The sequence below is a fragment of the Crassostrea angulata genome, chromosome 6 (genome assembly GCF_025612915.1).
Source record: "Crassostrea angulata isolate pt1a10 chromosome 6, ASM2561291v2, whole genome shotgun sequence".
In the NCBI taxonomy this organism is placed as follows: domain Eukaryota; kingdom Metazoa; phylum Mollusca; class Bivalvia; order Ostreida; family Ostreidae; genus Magallana; species Magallana angulata.
In genome coordinates, this window is record NC_069116.1 from 2189723 (window position 1) to 2204684 (window position 14962).

Sequence of the window (14962 nt, forward strand, 5' to 3'; positions counted from 1 at the left end):
GTATTCGTTTCTTAGTAAGTTTTCACTAAAAGACGACCAAAAGACTATGCTCTATTTTAAAAGAAAAATAGGATGAGACTTTTATGACCTAAATAAAGTTAACAAAAAAAACAAACCCAGACGATTTGTTGTTGGTTATGTGCATGGTGCATGTTCTTCAGCGCTATAACGTTATAAGTCTATGAACATGCAACCGCCGAAAAGCTGGACATGCGAAAAGAGATTTAAAGCATTCGTGTTTTGATTTATGTATACCAGAAGCAGTCTAAAAGTACTGAAATTAAATTTAAAAAAATATAGAAATAGTTGACATGGTGTATTAACCAGAGACATAAATAACATCATGATATAACTGCTCTACTGAACTACCTACAATGTCGTCAACTGCATGATCGAACGCGACTATCTGGTTGAATGTCTTTGCAACAGATCAGTATATCAAATCCCAGTGACTGGGGTAAGTCAGATTCATTTGATTTTAAACTTCAATCTAACAATACCAAACATCAAAATTTACGGAAACGGTTTACCAAGTTTTTTTTTTCAAAGATGAACTATAATTAAATATAGGCATATTGGCATATTTTATAACCACTTGGGGAAAAAAAGACCTATGGAGTAGATTCACACAAACTTTGTCCAATATTTTTGCACAAAAAACATATTACGATTTACTGCAATCCAATAGGTAGCAAGGGACAGTTTCGAATAAAGTACCCGTCAATATTTTTGTAAAATTGAGAGTTGCTGTACTTGAAGGCTTATGAGTAATGCTAAAATTCATGAAATGATTTTTAATGATTATCATTAGTTAGAGGGGTGTCTCTTGTTGAAATTGATATGCAGTATGTAGGCCCCTTATGTTAGGTACATGAGAATCAGAAGTAAAATGCGAAACCTGCGGCTATGACTGTTGTGCTGACTTTACACAGTGAAATTGCAAGTTACAGACGGGAGGTAAAATAACACGAAAAGTAGGTGGATGGGACATTGTAAACTATACACTGGTAAGTTTCTGACATGTGATAGTGCAACATGCACGCGGTACGGAAGGTCAACCCTCTGCAGGGAATTAGCTGGGGGAGGTCTAAAAAGCTGAAAAATCATGAAAAATTAGCAAAATATGAAAGGGTCAAAATCTCATAAAAACCAGTATGTAGAGAATTTTACAGGTTTTGACTAGTAATTTTCTTCAGAAATTGGTGACTGGCCTTATAAAGAGTGAATCAAAGGTATTTGTGCTGAATGGGAACTGAGGAAATTCTAGTTACAGAGTTCCGAAGACATGCATCCCTTGGCTACAATGAATTGTATCAAAAAAACTGTCCCCTGCCACCAATACCACTCCCACCAAAAGAATCCGAAACATTTGACGTACGACGCTAAACCGAAATGCCCCTTCACTTCCTGTTGTGTACACGAAACTAGATGAAAATGACAACATGATCATTGAAAACTTAATCTAATCAACTTTTAAAAGAAATAATTGTCTGTAATTAAGTGTATGTGAAATGGCTACCCGGAGTCTAACGGAAGTATTCATTTTAATGCGAAACAATGCTCTACAAAGTAGAAACATGTTTTCAGAACAGGTTGGTAAACCTACATGTAGTTAATTAATGACATGTTCAGAGCTTTATGTCTTTATTTGCGATAAATAAAAATTGATATTCAACAAAATCGTTCTAGAATGAAATACTTTAAAGGAAAAACATTAAGAATTCTTTATTGATAGATCAATCATTTGTGATTTATGCCCAATTTATTTCTGAAATTAATATTATTAAAACTTGATAATGATTTAAGCTGGCAGATGACCGGATGGCTCTGATGTCCAGTTGTCATGTTGATCTCGAGCGCGGCACCGCCAGCACCAAGGCCTCCCGGCTTCCTCCAGAATGGTAAGTATGAGATGCCAGATATTTTGATCGTGAATCCTAAGCTCAAGCTTTTAGTCTCTTCCCTTCCCAAAGAGAGAAATGTAAATACTTGACAAATGATAGTCAAAAAGATGTGTATATTGGATTGGTTATTGATTTTATTTTTTGTTTTGCATTTCTTCCCTTTGTGTTGCAGGGTAGATGGAGTGGAGGAGGTCCAGTTTGAAATGTCTAAAATCAAACAGAAAAGTGAGTTTTTGTTCACAGCCGCATACCAAACAGGACAAAAAATCATTGTAAATAATCTGAGATAGTGTCTCTGACTCTGTATTATATGTCAAAACCATTCAGATATGATAAATATTATTAGCTGTTGTGAAGTGATAACATATTTCATCTTTCTCTCATATTTTTTAGTGAAAGAGCTTGCAACTCTTCATGACCGACATTTAAATCGTCCTACCCTAGATGACAGTATACAAGAGGAACACACCATAGAAATTATGACCCAAGAAATCACACAAGTAAATTTCATGAAAATCAAAAATTTTAACAAGAGTTGAGATTTGCTTGATACTTTGATTAATAACAATTCATTATCAAACTGTTAAGTTTTTAATGTACACCAAGCATATTTGTTCATGATATGAGTATTATATTAAATAATAAAGAGTGCAGGCTTAAATTTACATTGTAGACAATATTTATTTTATAGAGCCAGTCCAGAGATTCTGATTACTTCTTTGAACATTACATTACATGTATATCTACTTAATTTTTAGTTTTGAAATATTTGAGTTCATTTTGGGGATTTCATGTTAAGTTTTTGAATAAGATATTAATCTAAGTATTAAAAGAGATTTTCTGTTTTGTTTTTTAGATGTTCACCAGATGTCAGAGACTGGTCCAACAGATAAATAGTCGAAGTTTCCATGGCACAGAGCAGGAAAAGCGACTATCTACAAACATCGTCTCCTCTCTAGTACGCTCACTGCAGGAAATGTCCACCAACTTCAGGAAAAGCCAATCAGTATACTTAAAAAGTATGTAATACATATATACGGTATATACCAGGACTTAAAAAGTACCGGTACATAATACATATAACCTTTATATACCAGGACTTAAAAAGTATTTAATACATATATATTAATGTACAGTACATGTATATACCAGGGCTTAAAAAGTACGTAATAAATATAACCTGTATATACCAGGACTTAAAAAGTATGTACGGTAATACATATATACAGTGTATACCAGGACTTTTTCATCCTTGTTTTATTTTTGGTCTAATTTGCCCTCATTGTCAATAGTGGTCCAACTCAAAAAATATACTGTGGTTTCATCAATATTCGTTGAATACCAAATTTCGTGGATTTCATTGTTAAGTTGATCCATGAAATTAAATGTTTATTGAAGTTCAATTTCAACTAACATTTTGTATTGATAGGATCATTGGCCACAAAATTACGTATCCTTGAAACTGTGGTTTTCAGAAAATCCACGAAAATTGATACCCACGAAAATTAATGAAACCACAGTAGTTACCTCTTTTTAAATACTAAGTCACTTCAAACTTATTGACAAAGCAAAATATTTCACAGGTGGGGTTATGTTAAAGTATTAACTGTAAAAGTGAAATAACCATGTGTTTAGATACCTATATATGTTATTTTGACTAGACCAGCATACATGTAATTGTCAGATCAGGGGGGCTTAACTCTTGCATGAGATTAGTTGGTCAGGGATTCTGACATGCAGAATGCTGTTCAAGGGATTTTCAAAAATCTGTTTTTATGCTTTTCCTAACATATCAGTGAATTGAACAGAGTTATTGACCATCATGATAGTGTAGTTGAACACAAAAGTGTAGATACTGCTGAATACAAGATTGATTATTATTCAGGTAAAACATATTGTCCCTCCTTTTAAGATTCCTCCGTTTAGTAATCAAAGACTCACGAATACAGCTGTTTTTGGAACTGTTTATTGTCAACTTTGTGTTCTATTACATTCCTACATACTTTCATTATTTGTGTTGATATAAATATTTAATTAACATTTACTTGTAGTTACTGAATTTAATACTAATATGCTTTGATTTAGAAATCAAGTCTCGGGAGGAGAGGTCGCGTGAGTTTTTTGACTCCAGTATAGGACCAGACTCGGCATTGATGCAGGAGTCGGACCCCTTCACCGAGCACTACGACAAGGTAACTAGACTTCTGTAGGAACTCTGTCTCAAAATGATCCAATTTTATATATACATTCCTTTTGGGATATTTACTTTTCAATGTAATTATCCTTATTTATGAATGAAAGTCACATTTTTTATTTATTTATCTTTTCTATTTTGTATTAAGTATTTGCATTTGTGTTTTAAAAATTGTTGTTCATTTAAATGTATATTTAATTCATTATGTGGTAAATGATATTCTGTCTATAAACAGGGTTTGGAAATGGAGGTAATGTTTCTCTGCTATTATATGTTCTGCATTGACAGTTCACATATCTGTTCTGCCAGATAATCTTAAATTAATCTTAGTTAATCTGATGGTAGAATCCTCGGCATGGTGTCTGATAGCTTGACTAGTCCTAGGTCTGAGTTCTACTTACCACTCTATGACCAAGTGCATGACAACTCGCAGAATAACTACTGTGGAGGAACCAATGTTGCTTTAGCTAACAACATGATTCAGGATTAATCATGTCTGTCAAATTACTAATGAGGGAGGGGTGTTTAATTGATTGCTGCTGATCTCTATACCCCCAAAGTTTTGTTGGGACAGTTTTTTAGCATTTGTTAATAAGAGCTATTTCAGCAAAACTAAAAGTGTCCTGCTTTAAAATGCATTGTCACAATATTTATTTCATAGATATGCATATATTCTACTCTAAATGTAATTTGCAGATATTTTTTTCATTGTACCTTAAAAGGATATTTTCCAGTGTCTAATATACTTGTCTTCAGACTGACTTTGACTGACTATTATTATCTCATGTATCCGAAAGTGTGCTGTGATGCTAATTATGCTATATCATACACATGCTTTATTACAGATAGTTTGCTTTTCTGTTCTAGATAGGTTTTATTTTGCAGAAAACCACAGATGTGGACTTTAATGATCTAATTTTGATGTTTTACAAACCTTACTAAGAAGCAGATACAATGTATTATGAATTTTATCAACTATTTCACCACATCATTGATAGTGTACAGATGATCAATGTGTTCATGTCCACTCTCTCATGGTGTGACAGAAAAACAAGAGTTAACATGCAAGGTTTTGAGAACTTAAAATGCTTTAACATGTTGAATAGTACTTAAGACCAGCAGCTTAAGTTCACAGAAACAGATTCTCCATGCATTTCTTCTAAAAACAGAGCATATTTTCTTACAGAGTATCTTCAAAAGCATAGACATGGATTGTCATGATTTTTACATGCATGGTTTACCCAGGTACTTGAGGTATCACCATTTTCTTGCAGAGTTTTTCAAAAGCTCAAGTCCAGATGGTGGAGGAAAACACAACAGCAGTTCGCCACCGCGAAAAAGAAATCACGCAAATCGTGAAATCCATACATGATTTAAACGACATTTTCCGCGACCTGTCGCAAATGGTGGTCGACCAAGGAACAATACTGGACCGCATAGACTATAACGTAGAACACGCCAGTGTGCAGGTGGAGAAAGGACTGAAGCAGCTACAGAAGGCCGAGAAATACCAGAAGAAAAACCGCAAAATGCTGATCATCATCGTCCTGACATGTCTGATCGTCATCCTCATCTTTGTGTTAGTCGGAGTCAAGAGCTAGGCCACCTGGTGCAATGTGTGTTTTATGTTGGAAAAGTCAGCGATGTTTCTGTGTATTTGTGTTGAGGATGATTGTTATTGCATCTTGATATCACTTGAATACAAAAGTTTAAATATTTTCACAACTATTAGATACTTCCAGATTGGGAGTCACTCCGTGGATAAATTATCCAGTTGTGAACTTTATAGCAAGCTTTTAGTATAAACAGTTGCAGTCATTACATTATACAATCAATTAGCATTACCCAAGACATTCCTGATCAAGGACTTATACATTCATTACTTACATTACAGTGTTTGGAATGGTGTGCATGTATTGTAATGTATCTAAAACTGGAAGCAAAGAATCTCTGTAGTTGTACACTCCATAGTTACTCCAGGCATTGACAATCTTTACATGTAGGGTCTTTCTGATTTTCATTTATTTTCAAATATTTCTTGCCAAAAGACATGAAAGAAACGCAATATAAAAGCTTCAAGCTTTATTCAGAAGAGGAAGAAAACTGTTGTGAAGAGATAACTTAAAATTTGCATCTAAAGTAGGCTGGAGATACATAAAGGTATATTGCCATAGTTACATAGAGTTATGTGTAGTTACAAAGAGTAACACTGAGTTATATAGTCATATTTACATTAAGTTACATAGAGTTCCACTGAGTTACCTAGAGTCACATTTAGAAGTCGGGGTACCCTGTCTCCCCCTCGTTCCGTCACACACAAACTTCTGTGAGATCTAGTCAATTTGAGACGGTTGTGATTCATTTTTTTTAACATTCCAAACTTTCATCAGTGAGCACAAATGACATTCATTGGTTTACAGGCACATAGCACCATTTCTGTCCAGGGGTAAAGAAGGTGGATTGTCGGGAACATCTTGACAAGCAAGCATTAAATCACACGTGGCCAACCTTCAAATTCTTAATAGACAGTAGGAGGGGATATAAAGATTTAAAGGATTATTCCATATTTGAAAAAAGAGGGTCCAGCCCCTGTTTTTGCTACGTGCCTGTTTTACTTATTAAGTTTACACTTGGTGCAATAGAGACCCTAGCACTGTGTAGTCTGAGGTTTCATCGGTCAGCATATTAAGTGTTTTATGAATGGGTCCCCATTATTTAGAACAATCTTGTTTTGTAGATTTTCTGTGAGAGAAAGATATGTTAGTGTACTGTATTTGTCTTGATGTTGAAATCTGTGATATAAATGAAATAAAAACAAAGTAACAACACTTCTAGTAGACTTCATTATCATTGACATGTCCATTGGTTATGTATGTTTTCTGCAATGCTAGCTACATGTACCTTCATACCCGTATGAATCACTAAAGTAAGAATTGAATATTGATGAAATATTTACATCTAACGAGTATGATTTCCTCTATTTCTTATGGAAACTAATTGTAATTCCCAGTTCTGTAAAAACTGACAGGACTGAAATCTACACGCCCTGTTTTTCGATGACTGCACAGAATAATTATGATGATGTCAGACCTAAAATCCCATAGAAGACGATTTTGCTTTTCTTTTAGCTAACGTACTAATATACATTAACAGTAATTTAATTAATTTTAGCTTCACTTTTTACAATCAATGTATGTAAATATAAACAATGAAATGCTTTCTTTGATGATTCATGCGGGTTATGAAGGTAGCAATCGTTGCAGAAAAACGGTAACATAACTCGCTAATTTTTTCTGTAATGTCGCCACCATCATAACCCACATGAATCACCAAAGAAAGCATTTCATTGTTGGAAAAGATACATACATTGTATGTTATGTTTACATATTTAATTATATTTGAAATGATGGTTCTTGGGATCTAAAGTCAAAGTTTCTTCATCTTGATTGGCAGTTAAGATTTTGTAACACGATGTCTTGTTCTGTTGATAGATGGGATAAGTGCATTCAGTGATCCTTATTAAATGAAAAAACTTATTTAAATCGCACGCAAGTTACCGAAAATGGGCATCGGAACCACCTCACACACACACCACAACCACCACCTCACTAACCGGCTTTTAGGCATCACAATGTGTGATTTCGAGTCTGAAAATCTATTCATAGAATTAAAAATCCATGTGCTATAATTAGAAAGGTCATTAAAATATTATTTATAATTTTAAATAAATCATAATAAATAAATGGGAATGGAAATAATATTTAACCCCACTTTTGCTATAAGAATAAGACTGGTAAAAATCGTAGTTAAATAGTGGATGCAGTTGGGTAATGTAAAGTTCAAGCAGATACCGGTAATTTATGTAATTAAATGGTCCCCAAAATAGATCTATGCTAACTATATATACATGAACATTTCTAATTACATCAACACTCCATTACATTTCATTATAATACAGTCAGATGTTTTGCTCCGAGGCAGGTGCGAAACATTGACGTGGGAAACATCTCAGGGCGAAACAGAATAGGTGCGAACCATCCCGGATTCCAATAATCGTTGACGTATATTGCTTCCCAAAAAACGCCACCTGGCGTTTATTTGTGCGTCCGCTTGTTTCATGTTGATGTATGTTCGTTTTACATTTATGTCTGTTGGTTTTACTTTTTGTGTTTGATTTGTATTTAAATACCTTTGGTTGATTTTTATGTACATTTATTTTGCAAAGAAGACTGTTGGTTTTGCATTTATGGTCATTGATAATATTATTTTAGATTGCTGAATTTAGTTTGTCGTTGATTTTGTAAAAATGTATTTTTTGCCCTTTCCGCTGCCCATATTCTTGTTCATTGGGGTAATATCTGTACTTGTACATTGGAGTTATTTTTGTCTTCAATTGTACACTGGGGTAATATCTGTTCCTTTATATTGAGGTAATTTCTGTACTTGTACATTGGGGTAATATCTGTACTTGAACATTGGAATAATTTTTGTCCTTAATTTTACATTGGAATTATATCTGTACTTGTACATTGGGGTAATTTTTGTACTTGTACATTACGGTAATTTTTGTAATTAATTGTTCATCGGGTAATATTTGTACTTGTTCATATGGGTTATTTCAGTACATTTATTGATTGTAACCAGAAGGTATATTTATTGTTAATAGTGACTTTTTTACTTCAGATGGCTGGTCCAGTCAGAGTGACACTGTTACTCAGCTGCTTCCAGGTCAGTGAACAGATATGCAGAAAGATCTTTGTATCAGATATTTTCTTGTCAATTTGCAATCTTACTGGTAAGTCTCAAAATTTCGGAGATCGAACAAGCCATTCGGCTACTGTAAGCTGTAAAGAGTCCTATTTTCTTTCAGACTTCGTCCAGGAAATGATCAAGTCCAATTTAATGTACTTTGTAAAATTTATGTATATTATTTCGGCATGATCTCACAAACACTGAAGTTTCACAATTATAGAAGTCAAATATAAATTCAATCAGAATCTAAAATCTCTAAAACAATCTGAAACGAATATCAATTAACACGAGTGTACATACATTAGTCTATGACAAACAGTTTCGATAGTTTCTAACTATCTGTGCTTTTTTAAAAGTGAACAAATAATGCTTATTTTCTATAGTTACACTCTATATCTGAATACAGAAACAGATTTGTGGAAACTGCCCATCATAAAGCCGGGATTGCACGTCCGGAGCCTCCGGTTATGTAGCATAGCTTGCGTGCAATTTGAAAGGTCAAATAATGACATATACTTAGGTACATGATTTTAAAGGTTATAAAAGGCTAGATAGAATAATGCGGTACCAGAGCTATTAGATGCGATGCGGACAAGGGGTCGCCGAATATGACGCCCAATGAAAACCTATTTACTAACTCCTCCTGCTCCGTATCTGCATCTTGATAAAAAAAAACACAACGTTAAATACTATTATCATCATTTTGCAGTAAAAATGTCATACCAGCGATTGGAAATAATGAAATAAACAGTTGAAGTTAAAAGGATAACCCCCCCCCCCCCCCTTCACCTCCGGATTAGGGTTTTCAGGATTTTGGAAGGTAACTTTTTTGTTTTTTGTTTGTGTGATTTTTGGGGGGGCTTTTTGTGGTTTTTTTTTTTTGCTTGTCAAGATATTTTGAATGAGACCCCCCCCCCCCAACTTTCAAAATCGATTCTACGTGCCTGATTATTTAGCGATTATCTTTTGTAGTTGGATGTATGCGACCTTCATCAGGACAGCAACATTAGGGAAGAGTCGTTCTAAGACTGCCATTTACCTATCTGTGTATGATAAAATGGGAACGAAAGAGTCCCCATTCTGTATCTACTTCACCAAACTGCATCACTTTTATATGGGCGTGTGTTCAAGGGCTCTTCACAAACTACTACAGCAAGAAATAGCCAAACAAAATGTCGGCAATTTTGTCAACTTTCTAAACAAACACACGGAGACGTTGTTCCACTTGAGAGGGATAAGATGCTGCTGTAATAGGAAGGAATATGTGGTTTTAAGTAAAGATCAGTGGAATGACTTATTTACCAAACCTATGAGTCCAATTCACTGTCCTCGAAATCAACAGGACTGCTACCATACTTACGAAGCTCAGAGATACCTTACCGTGGACAAAGTGGATTTTTCTCTTGCGTGTGTCCTTCTTCGGAATATATGTGACCCGAAATATAAGAACAAAATCAAGATTTTTCAAAAATGTCGTAACGAATTTATACATAAATTTCCTCCGCCACTAGATCCAAATGACTTTGAACTTCTTTGGAGAAAGGCCGAGACGTCACTGTGTGACGTCACCAATGATTTACCTGAGGGGAAAAAGCAACAGATCAGTGAAGATGCTGACACGATCTACAACTACAGGGAAATGTTGACCAGCTACTTAGGTAAAAAAAAAAACAAACAAGAAGAAATGTCTATCTTCAGTCAAGAAATGTACCAATGCATGATCATTTGATATATATAAAAGATTTTTGTTTTGTTTTGTAGAAAATACGGTATATGAAGTTAAAGAATACATCAAGGAAAACTTGTTTTCACCGATTAAAGTGTTGGACTTTGTTGTCAACACCCTGGAGCAACATGGCGTTGCTATCATTGTTGGATATCCAGGGAGTGGAAAATCTTATATCGGGTTAGAGGTTATGCGAACCATGGGCTCAAAAGACAAGATAGTGCTTAAGGTTGACGAAGTCGAACTCTGGAACCGGCTGGTCCATTCAAGATTGGGGTACATTGTCTTCATTGACGATTTCTTGGGAGAATCTAACCTTGATTCCGCAAAGTTCACAAAACTGAAAAAATACTTCAGCACAATATATGCTTGTGTGAAGAATACCGAAACAAAAGTTGTTTTGACTGTTCGGAAATCCATTTACGAAAAATGGCATGACAGACTGGAAGAAACATCGCCGAAGTTGTTTGAACCTCATCATGTTATAGACTTAACCAAAGAAGTACATCAAATGTCCAATGACGAAAAGAAATCTGTTTTAATGCAACATTTACAAATGGCTAATATTCAAATTGTCAGAACCAAAAAAGAAGCAGCTGAGAGCAGTAATCTCGTGATTGATCAATTTACAGTGGACGCGATTTCAGGCACATTTCATTTCAATTTTCCATTGTTGTGTTTCTTGTTTACCAGATCTAAGAATATGCGGTATTGGTCAAAATATTTTGAGCACCCTAGGGACACACTTGTAAAAACAATAGATGAATTTAGGAAAAGTCATGAATTACGTGAAAAAAAGAAGTATGCTGTTTTGTCTTTCTGTGCAATATCCGGTAACAATATTAATGTCAGTCGCTGCAAGTTAGACAGGGAATGTATGCCTTTAATTTGTACCTCATTAGAACTCAGACAAATCGAAGGGAGCAATGCGGTCAAAGTTATGGTGCAGGATGCTGTAGAGGATCTGAAGGACGAATACTTAAGACAAATTGATAAGGAGACGTATGAATTCGTGCACCAATCCATCTTGGAGGCGACGATACTCTCTTGTGGAAAAGTGTTTCCAGAGTTAGTAATTGAACACTGTAGCAAAAACACATTGTTTGAATTGATTCGAACTGAGAATTACGAGGAGGGAAAGGGTGAACTTGTACTGAAGTTAGATGAAGAGTATTATGATAAATTGATATCACGCTTCCTTAACGAAATCAACACAAACCTCAAAGTGATACCCCATGTGTTACTTCACCCTGTCATGGAAGACAGTACTAGTGGCTTCTGCCAACAGTTTCTCGCTCGTCTTAGTTCATTTGTATCCGCTGAAGAAACGCCGCCGGAAGTTAGTCATGCCTGCTTAATAGAGTCTTCAAAGTTGGGTCAACTCAACACAGTAAAAGCGTGTCTTTCTTTTAAATTTCCCCAGCATGTTTTTGAGACAGCACTTAACCATGCAAGTTACAGCAACCGAGCTAACGTTGTTGTTTTTCTGTCAACTGCGTGCGCTACAGTAAAGTTCGATCCGTATTTTCTACAGGCGTGTAGCTTTGGGTGCAAGGATGTTGTTTTTGCTATGATCGACAACGGTATAGTCCAAGATGTTGATCGGATTCAAGAAGGAATAGTCCGATCAACTAAAGCTCATCACGTAAACATCAGCAGGGGCTTAATCAAAGATTATCGCTCAAAAACTGACGCTTGGACGTTCAAGAAGACCATGTTAAAAATCATCATAGATGCAACAGAAGCAGGAAAAGCCGATATTGTTCAGGAAATTATTTCAGATAAGATAGTAAATTTGAACGAAGAGGATTTGATAACAATAATTTTGGAGGCATGTATCTCAAACCAGTTGGATTTAGCGAGATTTCTTCTGTTAAAGTGTTGTGGTTCAACTGTCGCAGACCTCAACTCTTTTGTCAAGTGTCTCCTAGCTGGCAACAGAGGGAGCATCGATTTGGTTTTTGATATGAAGGATTTTTTTCAATCAGGTAAATTTTTGAGCGAAAAGAACTTCATCGGCTTACACAAATTCTTCGGCAAGGAGAACATCGATTACCTTTTAACTTCCACGGGTTTCGGGAGTTACGTCATAGAGAGGGCCCTGTCTTGTTTCCCGGACGACGTCGAGTCCGTCTGCTCCTCCTCGGACGTGATTAGACACCTACTGTGGATTGGGGGTCATTCCGTGGTTTCTAAGCTGTGTCAAAGGAACCCCGACTTAATACAATCTCTCAAAAAAATGGAGAAGCTTGTGGACAGTTACAACTTTGTGGAGTTTTCAGCATTCTGTGGATTTCCCCATATTGATTTGATTGCACAGGAATGTTGGCACAAACGCGATTCGTTATTCCATCATTGCATCGAAGGTTACAAAATCAGTGGAAGATTACCTGGTTTGGAAGTGGAGCTTGGTTACAAAAATAGACACAATGCTGTTAATTTTTTCGAAACGACCTCTCGCCAGAGAGGTTATGCCTCTTGTCTAAAGAAGTTATACAATGAAACCATAGAGTTAACAAAGGATTCACCAGCGATAAGGTCTATTACAAAAATATTGTGCGAAACGTTTGAATCAGATACTTTCGATACTATCAGAGACTTTTTGAATTTTCGAAGTACAAATACCTCAAGACTCTTTCCAATATCGTCTGCGAAAATGGATGTTTTACATCTCTTACGTCATATTCTTCTCCACCATGTCGATCTGATGCAAGTACAGGCAATTTTTGATTCGTGAGCTTAATGGACTGATAAATATAAGGACGGAAAAGAAGACAAAAATTGATAATAATTTTCACGATCAAATATTCGACGGACAGGAAGTGAGGCACATAGTTATATTTTTATATCCACGATGTATTTTTCCTCTATTTCTTAAAAAAAAATAATTGTACAAGATAGAGATCTAAACTGATGAGGCTGAGATTTTCGCAATCCAGTGAACCATGTGTCAACGTAATGGTTATACTTTTAAAAGACTGCCTTTAGATGCAGTGTTAGAGGTTAACCAATTTCATGTCGGCGTTAAGTGGCTATATCATATAGAGTCGTTTTAACAAGGCCTTGGACTTTCAGTAGGACGTAGCTATCTATTTCTTGCTTCAAAACAAGTTAAAAGTGACGCGATTTCAAGCGAAATATGCACCGATTGTGCAGTCTTAGCTTAAATGCCAGACAAATCTCATTGATTTCAGAGAGCAATGGCTGAGTGGCTGACAATGAAATTATAGACAGACATACGTCACATTGCTGTTTAACACAATCACCCAAAGTCCAAACTCTTGTTAAAATGGTTCTAGTTTTAACATCGTCTCTTTGATGTCTTCTTTGCTATTGACTTTGCGTGAACGATATTTTGATTGATCGAAATTAGAGCAACACTGAGATCACGACCACAATGGGTCTGCACGGGCGGATCTCGGGCTTCTATTGGACCTTTTCTTACACAATGTTTAAAAAATAAGCATGGTTTTCGGTCTCCAATTTATAATTTTACAAAATTATAGTTGTTTGCATGCTTCAGTATGATGACCGATCTTTGACAGTATACTTTTACTTCCTCTAAATGTTATTAACATTGTCGACTGTGACATAATAGTAATTTCATTGTGAACACAATTGTGTGTACAATGTACGTGGATGTACTTGTTAATCAAATGACGATTTATCAATACAATGGAGATCGTTAAAATGTGTACGGGATGTGAACTTGGTTGATCGGCTGATCAAATCCTATCTGTAATGTTCGAAGATTTAAACAATTTGGCAATTTTTATATTTCTGTGAACTGATATATACATATATTTTTATAGTTTAAGAAAGAGAAACTATTAAAATATATATATTTTTGCTCCATAAAAGGTTCATATTCACAAGCAAAAATGTAAATATTTGAAATCATTGAAGCAGATATGTCAATGTTGACGTTAAGAACTCGTGATAAGTTAGTAGTGATAAGTGTCCATGGCGGGCCTAAGGAGGTCAAGGATGAGCAGTGTAAAGGTGGCGCTGCAGCGGAAGCCGGTGATCGGACGCTGATCAACACGCTTCAGCCTAGAGTAAATAATAAGTACCTCGAGATCAGCAGACAACATACTTTGTGATGTTCCGGTCTGTTTGTTGGAATAATGATATACATTTTTTGTACACTTATAAATGAGAGTTCTGAACTTAAATAAATCATTGAACTATTACTTGAGCATGAAAATTTAATGCAGCAATAAAATAGGTTTCAACATTGACTTTACATTTATGTTATACTAAATTTTGTTCTTGGTAGAATGTTAAACACTAGAAATCAAAATGATGCCCCAGAGGATTTACAGAGACCAGAAAGTGAAATTTCGGATTCAAGCTTCATACTTTTAAAATCTGACTTTTATATGA

At 35.3% G+C, this 14962-nt stretch overlaps 2 protein-coding genes across 3 annotated transcripts; both read left to right on the forward strand.

Annotated features, from left to right (window-relative positions):
- The first annotated feature begins 1399 nt into the window (after positions 1-1399).
- LOC128189009 (syntaxin-16-like) lies at positions 1400-6929 on the forward strand. 2 transcript variants are annotated; one of them, XM_052860377.1, is made up of 8 exons: positions 1400-1592; positions 1807-1901; positions 2077-2129; positions 2298-2404; positions 2761-2923; positions 3990-4096; positions 4334-4348; positions 5373-6929. In XM_052860377.1, exons 1-8 carry the CDS (start codon positions 1512-1514, stop codon positions 5697-5699), a joined length of 948 nt encoding a protein of 315 aa, XP_052716337.1. In that variant the 5' UTR covers positions 1400-1511; the 3' UTR covers positions 5700-6929. The 2 variants fall into 2 exon arrangements, with proteins under 2 accessions (XP_052716337.1, XP_052716338.1); XM_052860378.1 differs by lacking the exon at positions 4334-4348.
- Positions 6930-8184: 1255 nt separating this feature from the next.
- LOC128188272 (uncharacterized) lies at positions 8185-14425 on the forward strand. The gene is made up of 4 exons (XM_052859230.1): positions 8185-8826; positions 9560-9670; positions 9823-10508; positions 10612-14425. Exons 3-4 carry the CDS (start codon positions 9827-9829, stop codon positions 13311-13313), a joined length of 3384 nt encoding a protein of 1127 aa, XP_052715190.1. The 5' UTR covers positions 8185-8826; positions 9560-9670; positions 9823-9826; the 3' UTR covers positions 13314-14425.
- The last annotated feature ends 537 nt before the right edge of the window (positions 14426-14962 follow it).

Coding starts and splice junctions, on each gene's coding strand:
- LOC128189009 (XM_052860377.1), top strand. CDS start 1,512: ATGGCTACCCGGAGTCTAACGGAAGTATTCATTTTAATGCGAAACAAT. Junction 2,130..2,297: donor GTCTAAAATCAAACAGAAAA/GTGAGTTTTTGT, acceptor CATATTTTTTAG/TGAAAGAGCTTGCAACTCTT. Junction 2,405..2,760: donor TGACCCAAGAAATCACACAA/GTAAATTTCATG, acceptor TTTGTTTTTTAG/ATGTTCACCAGATGTCAGAG.
- LOC128188272 (XM_052859230.1), top strand. CDS start 9,827: ATGTATGCGACCTTCATCAGGACAGCAACATTAGGGAAGAGTCGTTCT. Junction 10,509..10,611: donor AATGTTGACCAGCTACTTAG/GTAAAAAAAAAA, acceptor TTTGTTTTGTAG/AAAATACGGTATATGAAGTT.